This window comes from Gopherus evgoodei, chromosome 1, assembly GCF_007399415.2.
Source record: "Gopherus evgoodei ecotype Sinaloan lineage chromosome 1, rGopEvg1_v1.p, whole genome shotgun sequence".
Classification (NCBI taxonomy): domain Eukaryota; kingdom Metazoa; phylum Chordata; order Testudines; family Testudinidae; genus Gopherus; species Gopherus evgoodei.
In genome coordinates, this window is record NC_044322.1 from 142,241,758 (window position 1) to 142,258,806 (window position 17,049).

Below are 17,049 nucleotides of genomic sequence, written 5' to 3' on the forward strand. Positions count from 1 at the left end.
AGAATTTGTGCTATAATAATCCTAAACAGAGATATATAGTATAGTGGAAGAGAAAAGTGAAGGAAATAATTTATGATGGTGAACACAACTGAATATAAGCTTGTAGCTGTAAGACATTTTGTTTTGATTTGTATAAAAGAGGCTTAATCTGATGGATCATGGAGTTGATAGTCCCTGTATAGTGTTGTTGTTATGACTGCACTTAGAACTCTTACCATGTGCACTCAGGTTTGATAACCACATTTAGCTGCTTGACAGCATCACACTAATGAAGGTGTGTGTGGGTGTGTTTAAAAATATAATTTTAAATGACTTCTCAACATTAAAAGTTTATTATGAAGATACCAGTCCTCTGTAGTTTGAAGAATACTACTTACTGGCATAAGCATCATTTCCTTCCTTTAACTTTGCCAAACCTAATCTGATCTATATGAAATTTCACATGCCAGGTCTTAGTTCAGTGTAACTTCTTTGTTCATTTGTTTCCTGCATTGTTTGTGGTGAATTGAACCAGATATTCGGGAGAGATGATCAGACAAGAAAGAGATGGTGTTCAGTTCTTCAGCCTTTTCCGTATGTGTCTTAGCTAGAGCTGAGTGAGATTTTTGTTTCGGGGCTGAACCAAAACATTCAGAAAAAAAAAATGGTTTGGTTTGAACTGAAATGGAATTTTTTTCAGTTTTTCTAGCTGAAACTAAATAACCAAAACACTTTTGTCTCAGGTCAAACAAAACAATTTGAGCAGAAATTAAACCTTTTCAGTGGTTTTTTTTCCCTTTTGGGCATTTTCAGGCATTTCACCATTTTATTAAAATTAAATTAAATTTGAAACAAAATGGCATTTTGATATGAAATATTTCAGTTCAAAATAGTCAAAACAGACAGTTTTGACTTTTTAAAATAAATTTTCTGGCCAAATCTATTTGCTGAATTGGACCTGAATTTGTGAATAATTTTGATGCCCTGAAAAATGCATTCATTAGCAAACTTATATTAGTCCTAGTTCTACTATTATGCTCATCATATCCCTCCAGCTACTGGGCAGAGCAAATCCATTTTTATTGTATCTGTTGTCCATGGTGATAACTTGTCTTTAATTAATTTAGTGGTTTTGCTGAGGTGATTAATTACTGTCAGTTCTTTCACTGCATTATAAAGCAATCATTGCTTTTTCCACGTTAATTTTAATGTCAGCTTAGAAAGTTTTTCTACTTTTACTCCAAATCTGTCTATCATATAATTGGTACAGAATCTTTAAATGGTGGAGAAAAATGATTGCCTTCAGTATACTGTGTATTTAATCAGCAATTAAGTCTCTTTCTAAGGGCTTGTGTATGACTAGGAAGAAAAGTCAACAACTGTACAATTAAGAATTAAGTATTAAAGCTTCTATGCTCAGAAAATATGTGGTAGGTCAATAGATAAGCTTGTCTTGAAGCCTCTGGTTCTCAGGGTTTTACGTGTGTCTGTGGTTTATTTTTATTTACCTTAAATAAAACTTTATTTACCTTAAATCTCCCTACATTATTCAAATAGTTTTAAAGTGCAGCTGTGCTGTGAAAAGTAAATGTATAGTTGCTAAATGACTGCAAGTGAAAAGAGACTGGCCAGGATGATGGGAGACACGCACAAGCTGTTAGGTTGCTTCCCTCTGGGGCATTGTAACATCTCTCCAGGAATAGAGACTATGGGTGCTTCTACACTACAGGGTAATTTCGAATTAACTTAAACCGGTTTTATAAAACAGATATTATAAAGTTGCTTGCATGCGTCCACACTAGGCACATTAATTCGGTGGTGTGCGTCCATGGTCCGAGGCTAGCATTGATTTCCGGAGCGTTGCACTGTGGGTAGATATTCCGTAGCTATCCCACAGTTCCTGCAGTCTCCCCTGCCCCTTGGAATTATGGGTTACTACCCCAGTGCCTGATGGGGCAAAAATCATTGTCGCGGGTGATTCTGGGTACAGCCTCACCCCTCCCTTCCTGAAAGCAGCAGACAACCATTTCGCGTCTTTTTTCCTGGGTGAACTGAAAGCAAACGCCATAGCACAGCAAGCATGGTCCCTGCTCAGATCAATAGCGCAATCATGGACGTTGTAAACACCTCGTGCATTCTCATGCAGTCTATGGTGAACCATGAACTGCAAAGGCAGGCGAGGAGGAGGCAGCTATGGCAGCGTGGCGACGAGAGTGATGAGGACATGGACACTGATTTCTCCCTAACCGCGGGCCCCTGCGCTTCGGAGCTCCTGCTGGTAATGGGGGAGGTTCTACCCATTGAATGCCGATTTTGGGCCCGGGAAACAAGCACAGACTGGTGGGACTGCATAGTTTTGCTGGTGTGGGATGATTCGCAGTGGCTGCGGAACTTTCGCATGCGTAAGAGCACTTTCTTTGAACTTTGTGACTTGCTTTCCCCTGCTCTGAAACGCCATAATACCAAGATGAGAGCAGCCCTCACAGTGGAGATGTGAGCAGCAATAGCCCTCTGGAAGCTTGCAACGCCAGACAGCTACCGGTCAGTCGGGAATCAATTTGGAGTGGGAAAATCTACTGTGGGGGCTGCTGTGTTGCAAGTAGCCAAAGCAATCATTAAGCTGCTGCTACGAAGGGTTGTGACTCTGGGAAACGTGCATCTCATAGTGGATGGCTTTGCTGCAATGGGATTCTCTAACTGTGGGGGGGCGATAGATGGAACCCATATCCCTATCTTGGCACCGGAGCACCAGGTCATCCAGTACATAAACCGCAAGGGGTACTTTTCAATGGTGCTGCAAGCACTGGTGGATCACAAGGGACGTTTCACCAACATCCACATGGGATGGTCAGGAAGGGTTCATGACGCTTACGTCTTCAGAAGCACTGTTCTGTTTAAATGGCTGCAGCAAGGGACTTACTTCCCGGACCAGAAAATAACAGTTGGGGATGTTAAAATGCCTGTCGTTATCCTGGGTGACCCAGCCTACCCCTTGATGCCATGGCTCATGAAGCCATACACAGACAGCCTGGACAGTGGTCAGGAGCTGTTCAACTACAGGCTGAGCAAGTGCAGGATGGTGGTAGAATGTGCATTTGGCCGTTTAAAGGCTCGCTGGCGAACGTTACTCACTTGCTCAGACCTCAGCCAAACCAATGTCCCCTTTGTTATTGCTGCTTGCTGTGTGCTCCACAATCTCTGTGAAAGTAAGGGGGAGACCTTTATGGTGGGGTGGGAGGCTGAAACAAATCACCTGGCCGCTGATTACGCGCAGCCAGACACCAGGGCGATTAGAAGAGCTCACCACGAAGCGGTGCGCATCAGAGAAGCCATGAAAACGAGTTTCATCACGGGCCAGGGTATGGTGTGACTGCTTGTTTGTTTCCCCTTCATGAACCTCCCCCCCTTTATTGACTCCTCCTGTAAGCAACCCACTCTCCCCCTTCGATTACAGCTTGCTTATGGAAATAAAGTCACTATCGTTTAAAAAGCATGTATTCTTTATTAAAAGTCATTCCCTGTAAGCAACCCACCCTCCCCCTTCGTTTAAAAAGCATGTAATTATAAAAAGAGGAAGAGAATTAACAAGGTATCCCGGGAGTGGTATGGGAGGAGGATAGGAGGGAAGGAAAAGGCCATTAAGCACATTTCAATGTAATGACAGCCTTTTGGTTGGACTGTCCACGGGGCGGAGTGGGCTGGTGCACAAAGCCTTCCCCCACGCGTTCTTACACGTCTGGGTGAGGAAGACATGGAACATGGTGAGTAATGAAGGTGGTTAAACATGTGCTACAGCGGCACTCTGTGACCCCGCTGCTCCTCCTGAAGATCCACCAGACGTCGGAAGATGCCAGTTTGATCACGCAGCAGCTCCTGCGTTGCATCCTGCCACCGCTGATCTTCCTGCCGCCACCTCTCATCTTGAGCGTCTCTGCTATCCTCACGTTCACTGGCATCTTTCCTGTACTTTGCTACCACGTCCTTCCACTCCCTCAGATGAGCTCTTTCATTGCGGGTTACTTCCATGATTTCTGAGAACATTTCATCTCGCGTCCTTTTCTTCCTCCGCCTTATCTGAGCTATCCTTGGGGATGGAGTAAGGAGGCTTGAAAAATGTGCAGCTGCATGAGTGGGGGAAATAGGGAGAGAAGGATTATAAAAGATACATTTTACAGAACAATGGTTATACTCTTTCACAGTGAACAACACTATTCACCTTAAATAGCACATGTGATTTCACTACAAGGTCGCATTTGGAATCTTTTAATATTGAGTGTCTGCGGCTCTGGTGTTACAGATCAACACAGACGCAGGTCCGGGCATCACAATTCAGCTTGCATGCTGTCATGGTAAGGCATACCTTCTACCTTTGCTGCTTCTTTCCTGTTAACAAGGAGCAGCAGACGCCAACCCCCCCACCCAATTCTCTAGAATTGCTTTACCCCTCCCCCCACCGCATGGCTGATATCATGGAAGATCACTGCTAATCACCAACCTTTCTCCTCCCAACCCCACCGCGTGGCTGGTAGCTAGGAAGATTCCTGCTGGCCAAATGCTAAAAAGCTCAGCACTCTCCTTCCTCCCCTCCTCCATCTCTCTGTCCCCTTACTTAAATTTCTTAATTTCAACCAGGTTACCATGAACGATATCACTCTGCTGAGGATAACAGAGCGAGATAAAGAACGGATGTTTCTTGAATGCCTGCAATCACCGGGACCATACGCAGCTAGGCTTTGTCATGCAGTGATTCCCGATTACTTGCTACATGCATGGCATGGTAAAGTGTCCTACCATGGTGGACGGAACAAGGCTGCCTTGCCCAGAAACCTTCTGCAAAGGCTTTTGGAGTACCTCCTGGAGTGCTTCATGGAGCTGTCCCTGGAGGATTTCCACTCCATCCCCAGACACGTTAACAAACTTTTCCAGTAACTTTACTGGCTGCTAATGCATACAAAGCCCTCATGGCAAATCAATCATTAAAAAAACGCTTGCTTTTAAACCATGTTTTATATTTACAAAGGTACACTCACCAGAGGTCGCTTCCATGGCTTCACTGTCTGGGGTAGTGGCTTGGGAGGGCTGGGATTGTAATTCCGTTTGGGTCACAAATAGCTCCTGGCTGCTGGGGAGAATGGAGTGCTGTGTGCTCTCTGCAAGCTCTTCCTCCTCTTCCTCTTTCTCTTCCTCATCTTCCCCCTCTGCTGAATCCTCATCCATGGTTGAGATTATAACCCCCACCTCGGAATCCACGGACAAGGGGGGGTAGTGGTGGCGTAGCCCCCTAAAATTGCATGTAGCTCAGCATAGAAGCGGCATGTTTTTGGCCCTGACCCTGATCTTCCCTTTGCTGCTTTGGTTTTCTGGTAGGCTTGTCTGAGCTCCTTCACTTTCACTCTGCACTGCACTGCGTCCCTGCTGTGGCCTCTCTCTATCATGGTCCTGGAAATTTTTTCAAAAGTTTTTTCATTTTGTCTTTTGGAACGCAGTTCTGTTAGCACTGAATCCTCTCCCCGTATAGCGATAAGATCCAGTACCTCTCGTGCGGTACATGCTGGAGCTCTTTTTCTATTCTCAGGAGACTGCATTGCTACCTGTGCTGATGAGCTCTGCGTGGTCATCTGTGCTGATGAGAGCTCCACGCTGGCCAAACAGGAAATGCAATTCAAAAGTTCGTGGGGCTTTTCCTGTATACCTGGCCAGTGCATTAGAGTTCAGACTCCTGTCCAGAGCGGCCAGTGGTGCACTGTGGGATACCGCCCGGAGGCCAATAACTTCGATTTGCGACCACACTAACCCTAAATCTATATGTTAATATCGATTTTAGCGTTACTCCTCTCGTCGGGGAGGAGTACAGAAATCGATTTAAAAGAGCCCTTTAAATCGATATAAAGTGCATTGTAGTGTGGATGAGTACAGCGTTAAATCGATTTAACACTGTTAAAATTGGTTTAACTGCGTAGTGTGGACCAGGCCTATGTGACCACCCAAATATGTGGGATAGAGGGGGCAGCCAGTGGTGAAAGGGCCCATGGTATTTCTATGGGGAATTCTTGCAGGAGGCAGATTCTTCCATGTGCATCTCAGCCCCAGTGGAGTTGTCTGCTTTCTATTCTACCACTCCATCAACAGTACCTAATAGAAAACTGTCCTGCTAATAAGCAGCAGCAAGTGTGAACTCCCCTTTCTATTATCAGCTGAATGACTTGTTAAGACCCATTCATTTTACTGAAGTTATGCTCTGAAGTGATCCCTAGAGCAAATTATATACATCCTATCCATCTCCTCTCTTATTCACAGGATGGCTAAAGATAGTCCTGGGGAAATTCTGTGCCAAAAATTAAAAATTCTGCACACAGTATTTTAAAATTCTGCACGTTTTATTTGTTAAACTAACACTAGATAATCACGCCAGTTTCAGTTATTTTGGTAATTTATTTCAAAATACCTGTCAGCAAATATGTCTGTAACAATACACACACACTCTCACACTCACTCTCTCTCTAGCAGTAGAGAATTAAAGAAACCCCTACAGATAACCCAGTTCCTGTTTCTCTGCCTCCTCCCCTCCAGAGCCCAGCCAAGGGGCCAGACCCTCAAGCCCCCTCCCCTGGGGTTCAGCCATGGGGCACACCTCAGTCCAGACACTCACACCTTCTCCCCCCAGAGCCCTGCTGCATCCTCCCAGCCGAGAAACTCACACCACCTCCTTCCCCAGAGCTCATCTGCACCTTCCCCAGCCCAGACACTTGCATTCCTTCCCCCTAGAACCCAGCTGCAGGCCATCCCTAGCCCAGACACTCTCACCCTCTACCCCGCAGAGCCCAGCCACAGCCCTGACACTCACATGCACCCCTGTTCCCTCAGAACCTAGCTGTGCCCCCAGAATCCAGATGCCTACCCCACCTACTCCCAGAGCCCAGCCATGGGGTGCCCCCCGGCCAGACATTTGCACCCCCTACCTTCCCAAAGCCCAGAGATCCAGAGGGAGAAACAGCCTGATGTTAGGTCCTGGGCTTGTGTGAAGTTTCCGGCATGCTGCCTCCTTCCTCCAGGGCTTTCCAGGAACTGTGGCTGCTGGGAACCCTCCAGCTTCCACTCTCTGTCTGCCCCCCAGCAGTGTCTTCTGTTTGTGAGCTGGGCTCTGCTGGGTCCAGCACACCCCTAGTGGTAGCCAACAGCTATGCAGCCCATTTCTGGGGGGAAGGAAATTCTGCGCAGTGGTGCAGAATTCTCCCAAGAGTAATATAATTTGTAATATACTTCAGACACAAGGGTAGGAGATTAAAGTGTTTCGTAACTGGTTCTTCATCATTATTTTTGTCAAGAGTTGGGTTTTTTAGGAAGTAGCAGAAAATGTTGAAATGTTGAAAGCCTGTGTGGTCGCATGGGTGTAACGTGGGTAAAAAAGTAAAAAATGGGTGAGAGTTTAAATATTGGATGGTAAGAGACCACAAATCACAGTGATTGACTCTGGTGACATTCTAAAGAATAGGAGCTCTCAAAGATACTTGTAACTGTTTCCATTGCTTTACAATGACTCTACAGACATTATAGGCTTCGGTGTGAGTTTTGGGGTTATCATGGTACTACTTGTGATGCTGTGTGAGTGGCTGTGTTGATTTGCACATGGCTTGTGTTGTGCTGGGAGAGTTGTGGGGAATGATGGGTATGTGCTGAAGTGAGGGGCTGTGTGTATTTGAGGTTATTGTGTATACTGGTTTTGTTGTGTAGGTAGTTGTGCAGTGCTGGAGGAGTTTTGTGTGTGCCGCATGACTGTGGCAGTTGGGCACACAGGTGTGGTAGCTGGGCCAAGTAATGCACCATCAGTGCAGTCTCTGTCATGTAGCTATTGAACTGTTGTATGCAAATTAGCCGTAGAATAAGGGTGGTGATTGGCTGAGTTACCTCCGATATCTCAATGCTCTAGGACTCTTGGCAAGGCATGGGTACATTCCTTAATATAGCTATATACCACAGGGGTGAAATTTGTGAAGTCAAAATAGCTGAGAACTGAAAAATTGATGGGTAAGAGACTTTGAAAACCCAGTGATGATCCAGCCTGGTGATATTCTGAACAAAACGAGCTCTTGACCATGTTGTAGCTGCTTTACACTGAGTCAACAGGCATTTTAGGCTTCAGAGTGACGTTCCTGGATTTGATTGTAATAGGTACAGTTAATAATATGAATTATATGTGAGAATTATATTTCATTTTATGATGCATTTTTGAGAAATATTTCTGTAAAGTGGAAGAATTACCAAATTTTTGTAATCAGTTAATATTGCTGTACAATTCAGTGCATATCGGAGGAGTCCATAATTTCAGTCTAAGGGGTTGCACAATACAAGGGACTAAATTACAGAATTTGGCTTTAAAATTGGAATGTAGTTAACAATTCGGTTGAGGTATGAGCCAGAATTGTACAATATTGTGCTCAGTGTTCCATAGTTCTGCTGTACTGCTAATGGGAGTAAAAAGGAGTAAAAACTCATTCTTTTCACTAAAGTCAACAAATGTGATTGGAATGCACCAGGTCGGATTAGGGTGTTGAGCAGTATCTTGCTACAGAAGTGGTCCCACTGAAAACTAACAGGACTAATTGTAAAATAAGGTATTGTTCAGAGTGAGTAAGGATATTGGAATCTGTCTCACAGGCATCAGATCTTGTGAGTAGTAATGCACTGCTTTTATATAGCCACTTTTCTGAGCAGAAGCACATATAAAAAAAATTCCAGTGGTAGCTCTGATTGGTTTTTAAGCACACAGATTTTATACTTTAAGACAGTTAAAAGATTAATTATGATTTTGCTTTTTAAAAAAATTTCTATTCTGTATCCTGTAGAAACAGAACATGCCAGGAACAACAAGAACAAAAAAATACATTCAGGAATAGGCATATTCCTGCCTTAATTATCAGGAATGGCTAAGTTTCAAAGCATAAGAGCATTATTACTGTTTCTCAGTTCTACATCTTGGCAAAAAGTACTAACTTTCTTTTAATTTTATTTCTTTTAAATGCAGAACTATGGTTTGGAAACAGAAAATCTAAAAACCCTTTCTCACAAGCTAAATGCATCCGCCAAAAATCTGCAGAACTTTATAACTGGGAGGAGGAGGAGTGGTCACTATGATGGCAGGACCAGCCGAAAATTACCAAATGACTTCCTGACCTCTGTGGTGGATCTGATTGGAGCAGCTAAAAGTCTGCTGGCTTGGTTGGACAGGTAAAATCTCCCAAATGTTTCACAGGTAACCAGTTCATGCACACACCCAAAACAAACCTTTTAAAATCATTTTATACTGATTTTTAGTGTAAGTTAAAACCACCAAGTTGACTTTAAAGAATAGAACTTTAAATTGATCTTTAAAAAGATGAAGCTTTACCATGCAGTTTGGACTGCACTCAGGATCATATTTTTAAAAATACTGTAACAGTGGAATTGAATATTATGGCTAAAATGGATAAGGCAAATTGATAAATTTTTGTATTGGTGCAAGGACAAACTTTTAAATGATTGTTTAATTCAAACAAGTTCTTTTGATGTTCATTGTGCTGGTAAAATTTTTGTACCAATGTTAATACCTAGTCCCACAGAATCTGTGTTGCAGTTATGGAATGTCTTTACATGTAGTTATGGGATTATTTACATGCAGTTATGGAATGTCTTTGAAGCTCTAGACACAAATAGAACTTTTCTGATCAGCTGCCTTTGATGTTACGCTCATAGGATCTAATCAAACTCAGATGACTCGATGGAAAGACTCCCATTGAAATCAATGGGAGCTGGGTCATACCCTTACTTTACAATGCCTTACAAATATTCAGGACCAGGACTGACCTTCTGACTACATTTCTATGTTCCAATTGTATTCACTGAGACTCTCCAGGTAGTAAAGATGATTATTGCAATTATGCCTTTAAAAACACCTCACAAGTCATTTTATAGTCAACCATAAATAGGCTGCTTGTCTTGTCTTGATTTGAATATGCAGTTGGTGAAGGGCAATTCATACAGTATTTGTGTATCACCAGCTGATGCTGTGATACACTGTAGATTAAGCCCCCCCCCCCAAAAAAAAAGTGTGTGTGTGTGTGGGGGGGGGATTCTGAAAATCCAGACAGATACTTTTTTTTCTTTTTGTCAGGAAAGTTACCTTTGTCCCCTAAAAGAAACTCTCTGGACAGAAGTGGTTTGTTTTAAGTGAGGTATGTACCTGTCCAGCTTTTAAGAATGTATTCTTCAAAGTCCTGCTTTTGCTGTTGGAACTGTAATTACCATTGACAGCTTGTCTTGAAGTTTGAAAAGATTGGGCTAAAACTGGAAAACAAATAATGGAAAAGAGACATCTTGCAGTTTAAGGAGTAATTTGTTGGTTATGGTGTAAATAAGATAGATATTGTGTTTTCCTTTAAGTTTGGCAATAGCATTACAACCAGAATTAAAAAAAAAATGAATGCCTAATGTTAGACTTCTAAGACCATATTTAGGCACCAGGAGAGGTGGCATTTTAGTGGACAGAGTACTGAACAGGACTCAGGAGACCTGGATTCTAATCTTGGCTCTGCTGTTAACCTGCTGGGTGTCTTTGGGGGAGTCATTGTGCCTCAGCTACCCTATAAAATATAAATGATACTTACCTGTTTTGTAAAGCACTTTGAGCTCTCCAGATGAAAAGCCCAAGGTAAGAACTGGGTATTATTATTATTATTGATTATGTAATAAGTGTAACCTGGTTTTCCAAAAGGCAGAGCACCTGGAAGTTCCCAGTGACCTGGCAGTTATGCATTTTTGAAAAGCCAGTTGTTTACTTAAATGCCTAAATATAGACTTAGGAACCCAGTGTAGACACCTATTTTAAAAAGCAGGAAAAGTCTTTTCCTTTAAGAACCATTTTGTTTAATATATTTTGAAATATTTTCTGATTTCTGATATCTGCTCTTACAAAAGTACTTCAATAGTTAAATCTCTACCGAGAATAACCTCATTGAAGGCACCTTTATTTTTAAAAGTTACAACTTATCTAGTTTTAGCTTGTTTTAACTTGCCTTTTTAAAATACTTTAGCTCTTCTTTGCTGAGGGTTAATCCTAAATACTTTAAGGCCTAGCACTCTTAATCTTAAAAGATGCCAATAACATAAGGCTATAATTTCCTGCTTACCTGCTGCAGCACATTACAACTTGTACTATAATTACACATGCTGTTGCACCACTTCTGCCACAAAAAATGTGTGTGACACTTAAAATGTTTGAGTCCAAGAGACTGTTGGGTATTATGAAATGTAGGGTTTTTTAACTGAAAATGTTTTAAAATAAATTAAATTTTTAATTATTTCTTAAAATATAATTACCCTAGCGCTATTGTAAATTATCCGTCACACATGTAATGCTATGACAGGTGCCTACTTTCCTATGTGTCGGGGGGTGCGTGACCTCTGGCTTAGCCCTAGGCCCCTGTCCCCACTCTGACCCTTCCCCCAGGTCCCCACTCTCACCCCACCTCTTCCCACCCCATTCCTCCCTCTCCCCTAAGTGCACCACATCCTCACTCCTTTCCCTCCCCCACCTCGAGCCTTCTGCATGCCACAAAACAGCTGCTTGCAGCATGCAGGAGGTGCTGATTGTCGGGGCCCACTGGCAGGCAGGAGACGCTGGGGGAGGGAAGGGGACTCATCAGGGGTCTGATGGTCGGTGCTCAGCTTCCACTATTTTTTCCCCAGGGGTGCTCCAACCCCCGAGCACCCAAAGAGTCATCGCCTATGATTGTGCTATTGATTTTAGTTTATAATGTAGATGTGCTAGATTTATTGATGGCAAGCGACTCTTAGAAGGTGATGAGGTCAGCTGACAATTGATTTCTCTGCCTCTATAAACATAAACTTTAGATGAAAACACACACGCCCTCATGCTTTTTCTAGAGGAATAATCAGCTTCTGAAATACAAATTCAACATAATAGTTGTTCCATTTGAGCACTAATGTGTGACACGATATCCAAGGTTATGCCAAGATTGCATACTTTAGAATTAGACACAAAGCCAAAGGCCCCTGATAAGTGAATGTGGCTCAGCAATGCATGCCTTGTCATTCTTCACTGAAATTATAATAAATAAAGATCACCTATCTACTAGAACTAGAAGGGGCCCTGAAGGGTCATTCAGTCCAGCCCCCTGCCTTCACTAGCAGGACCAAGTACTGATTTTGCCCCAGATCCCAAAGTGGCCCCCTCAAGGATTGAACTTACAGCCCTGAGTTTAGCAGGCCAATGCTCAAACCACTGAGCTGTTCTTCCCTCCTGCTGTTATATTATTTGTAAAGGCAGCCACATTGTATCAGTCATAGATAATACAACAGGCAAACAAAAAAGTAAGAGGGAGTTAATAAAGTCATCTTAAAAATATAGTTCCCAATTTTACTATCTGTTACTTGCCCTTTTGAGCTCACCTGGAGATGTGGCTGCTCTGTACCTCTGAAAATGGAATCTCAAGGCATTTCAAATTTCAAGGCACTCAGAAATTAGGGCAGCCAAAATGAGAGGCTACTTTTGAAAATGTTGTCTTTAGTACCTGAATGGGGCTTTCTAGAAACAATATTTGAATTTCACTTAATTATACAGTAAACAGATACACCTCTACCCTGATATAACACGAATTCAGATATAACATGGTAAAGCAGTGCTCCGGTGGGGTGGGACTGTGCTCTCCGGCAGATCAAATCAAGTTGGATATAACGCGGTTTCACCTATAACGCAGTAAGTTTTTTTGGCTCCCAAGGACAGTGTTATATCGAGGTAGAGGTGTATTTTGAACATGTATGTATGTAATTTAAACATTCTTGTGTAAGTTTTTGTGAAATTTTAAGATTTTCTTCTAGTATATAATATTTTTCATTCGGTAGGTCCATTTTTCCTCTTTCAAATGTCTCAAGGGAGTGGATTATTGGCTATGTATTATTCCTCCTTAAGAGCATGAATGTCTGGAGATCCATAGGGTTCTGTCATTTCCTGTTAAATGGCAACCGGAGGAGATAGAAAGTTTTTTTGCTTTTACACAGATATGGTTTTGCAACTATTAGTCCTGACAGTCAAAGCTGAGCCCCAGACTTTGCTGTTTCAGAGATACTATGATGTTTAGTGCTACCTAAGATAAAATGGACTGAATTTTTCTGTTGAATAGTTCTAGCAGTATTTTTTGATAGGTTCTCTCAGTGGGGTTGTTTTTCTAGTGTTTCTTTATGGCCTTGAAGACCTGAAGACGTTTTCTGTATGATGCTTTTATAGCCAATCTGGCTGAAGTGTCTGACTGCTTCTCAAGGCTAGCCTTAGAGAAATCTGCATGTTATATCAAATCTTATTTTTCATTTAACTTCACTATTATACTTTCAGTGCCTGAGAGATGGGTGGACATTTGTGATTAAGCTGGCATAGACCTGCCCCATATAAAATAAAAGGGAGGCATTGAGGTGAAAGGGTGAGGGTTGTAGGCATGCCTCCTCTCTGACAATAATTTGCAGCCCTGCAGTGATTTGTTATATTTCTGTCCTTGGATTCTCGGCTGACAGCTATGGCTTATAGCACCTATTTCCATCTGTGACAAAGGAATTAATTAAAAGGAATAACGTGGACATCAACACAGTGATGCATGCCGCTGTAACATCCAGACTGAATCACTGATACATATATTTACCTGGGGCCAGTCTGGAAAAAGCAGTAGTGGCTCCAGCTGGGTCTAAATGCACCAGCTTGCTTCTTGGGTGGAGAGCACAGAAAACTTGAGCTTCATCTCTGCACTAGCAGTTTGTTCATTTCTGAATGCAATTTCAGCTTGTTGGTTACAGCCTATAAAGACCTAAATGAGCTGGGCCCAGATAGCTGAGAGATTGCCTTTTCTCCTATGGTCTGTTGAGACTCGTGATCTGTTGGGTTACTCTCACTGTTGGTTCCCAGGGTTAAACTGGCCATGGCTGGTATCAGGCCATTCTTTGTGGAGGGTCCATTCCTCTAGAATCTGCTTCTTCTAGTGACTGATCAGAACCAGAGATCAATGAGCATCAGGGCATAATTTAAAATTTCTATTTTTGCCAAGTTTGTAAAGTATTTTGGTTTAGCTTAATAGTAGGGCTTGGGAGATTTTTTTAGAAGGCTTCCAAACCTCTATTTCCAGATGGGTGAGTCTGGCTGTTTTAGGTGCCTACATGGGAATCTGATCCAAGCGCCCTGAAAAGTATCAGGGCTCAGGACATTAAGGTGGTTATGGTTTGCTCGCAGGAACACTTTGACTTCCCTCTTTCTCTCACCAAGCCATAGAATTCTCCTCTACTTCTAGAAGGATGTTGGCTGAATGTTTTATAGTCATGTTTTTGTACTCTTTTCCCTGTTCCTCTGATCTTTTGTCTGTTAGAGCTTTGTTTTCTTGAAAAAACATCTTTGGGTACATTTAGATGCCGAGGCTTGGAATACAGGCCTTGGCAACCAAATAGCTACCTTGAATCGCTGCCTTCAATTGGCTTATATCAAGCCTATGGGTCAAATAATACTGCCCCATTTGTATAGACGTATTTTTGTTTAAGGAAATATGTTCAGGTATTACAGAATTATGATGTTGTAGCCATTTGGTATCTCATACAATTACTGTTAAAATCCATCTCAGAGTTACTGTGAGCCATTGTTTCTGCAGTCACAGGAACTTATTTTCTCTTGAGATTATTACTATAGTGCACTATTATAAATCCTTCTTTTCTGGCATGGTAGATTCCTGTTTTTTCTGTCTTATAGGACTGATGCATTCTGTCCTGTAGAGGGGAGTCTTCAGTGCTGTGTCTGTCAGTCTGGTACCTAATTACAAAGATCATCTGTTGGATCCTTTGAAATATGTGCTAACTACTGTTCCACCTTGTATTTAGCTGTGAGGACCTTTTCCAGACCTGAAGAAGAGCACTGTGTAGCTCAAAAGCTTGTCTCTCTCACCAACAGAAGTTGGTTCAATAAAGATATTAGCTCACCCTCCCTGTCTCATTCAGGGCTCAACAGAGGGGAGGGGCAAGTTGGGCAATTTGCCCCGGGCCCCACAGGGGCCTCCATGAGAATGTAATATTCTATAGTATTGCAACTTTTTTTTTATGGAAGGGGCCCCCGAAATTGCTTTGCCCCAGGCCCCCTGAATCCTCTGAGCAGCTCTGATCTCTCTAAAGATCACCTGTAACAATCCTGTGGAATGTATTTCTCATCATCTCTATTGAATGGCTATTAGCCATAACATACAGCCTTCAAAAATGGAGGCACATTTTTTTATTGAAAACCTCTCTGAAATAGGGGAGTAGAAGAAAAAAAAAACAATTAGGCACTGTTTTGTGTTTCTGGCCATGAAGCAGCAAAGTTGTAGATAACACAGGGCTGAAGCAACCAGTGTAATGAGTAGAGCTGTAGTTCTCAAACTTTTGTATTGGTGACCCCTTTCACACAGCAAGTCACTGAGTGCAACCCTCCCCTTATAAATTAAAAACACTTGTTTTATATTTAATACTATTATAAATGCTGGAGGCAAAGCATTATAATCTCACAACCCCCTGAGGGATCATGACCTCCAGTTTGAGAATCACTGGAGTAGAGAGTGCTATTTTACACCTTTTTTATTAAAATATTCCAATGAAAAACATAGATACACAAAAGACCTAGGAAAATTGGAGCAGTGTCAATAAAAAAAGCTCCGTCGAAAGGAAAATAAACTAAATAATCAGAAAAAACAGTTCAAAGGAATGAAAAAAAGACACAAACTTTCACCTTCCAAAAATGAACTGCAAAAAACACAGAGCTGACCAGGACACTTTAAATGTAAGACAGATTACAAATTAAGTGGAAAATAAAATTGAGGTTAAAAATTGTGTGTGTGCTGGAGATAAACATAAAATTAAGGCAAACTAGAATGGAATCTTATATTGCAGACTCGTTTAGGGAGCAAAAGCTCAGTGAACTGTGGTTATGGCCACGCAGTCTCAGTGCATAGCAATTCTATGGTGTAAAGCCACTTTGTAAAAATGATACACTAATCTACTGAGTAAGAAGTTATCTGGTTATATTTGCTGACTTTATTGAAAAGTACGTTTTTATTCCTGTTAACCCTGAAAATTTTGTTCCATCCTTTGAATCCTTGTCAGAATTGTTTACAAAGTTCCGGTTGGGGTCGCTCTTGTACAGTCCCATTGAAAGTACCCTGTAAAAATTAATTGCAATTGTAGGGTTCCATCTGAACCATCTTTCATTGAGTTCCATATCAAATGTGTGCAGTTAATCAGTTTTTTCTGTGAGCATCATAAACTCAGGCTTCCGAGGGTCAAGCTATTGTTGTTTCTATCTCCAGTGCCATTTTAAAGGTTCTACAATCAAATTGTACCCTTCGTGGCACGTATACACACCTCACAGTTGGGTCCCTTTGTCCTGAGGCAGTCAGAAAATTGCAGAACAGTGACATCATAGAGATGCCGCCTGAGAGAACACCCTGGAAGCCCCGACTGTCGAGCAATGCAACAGCCTTTAGAGGTCATCTTTTCTTCAGTTGGGACACGGCTAATTCATTGTTCTTGTACTTTGGTCACTTTTTTATTCCTTCACACTGCTTCCAATGTGTTCCCTCCACTTTCTGTGGTCCATATCTTTGCAGTCCCACCAGAGGTGCTGGAACAATTTTTATAGTGGGGGCTCTGAGAGAGACCCTGTAAACCCTGTATATAATGGAAACCACTTCAAGCCAGAGGGTGCAGCAGCACCCCCCCTATCCATAGTTCCAGCACTTTTGGGTCTCACCTAAAGTTCTGACATGAACCCTAGATTTGTGAATATGAGGACCTCTTAAACATTAATGTACTTATTCTCAGAACAATATTAAACCCAGTTTGCAGGTGAGGAACTGAGGCATAGAGAGCTTAAGTGACTTGTCCAATGGCACATAGGAAGTACACAGCAGAGCCAGGAATTGAAACCTGAACTGAGTCCCAGTCTAGGCCAGTTCAGTTTCTTAACCAGAACATCATTCTTCCTGCCATAAGGTTTAGCTGTATTCTGACCTGACAGACAAA

General features: G+C 42.2%; 1 protein-coding gene across 5 annotated transcripts in view; it reads left to right on the top strand.

Annotated features, from left to right (window-relative positions):
• The window catches only part of CNKSR2 (connector enhancer of kinase suppressor of Ras 2), a 370,061-nt gene that overhangs the window by 77,969 nt on the left and 275,043 nt on the right, over positions 1-17,049 (top strand). For all 5 annotated transcript variants that reach the window (XM_030574665.1, XM_030574679.1, XM_030574688.1 and 2 more), the window contains exon 3: positions 9,002-9,204. In XM_030574665.1, coding sequence (XP_030430525.1) covers positions 9,002-9,204 — 203 coding nt within the window. The remainder of the gene's footprint in view (positions 1-9,001; positions 9,205-17,049) is intronic.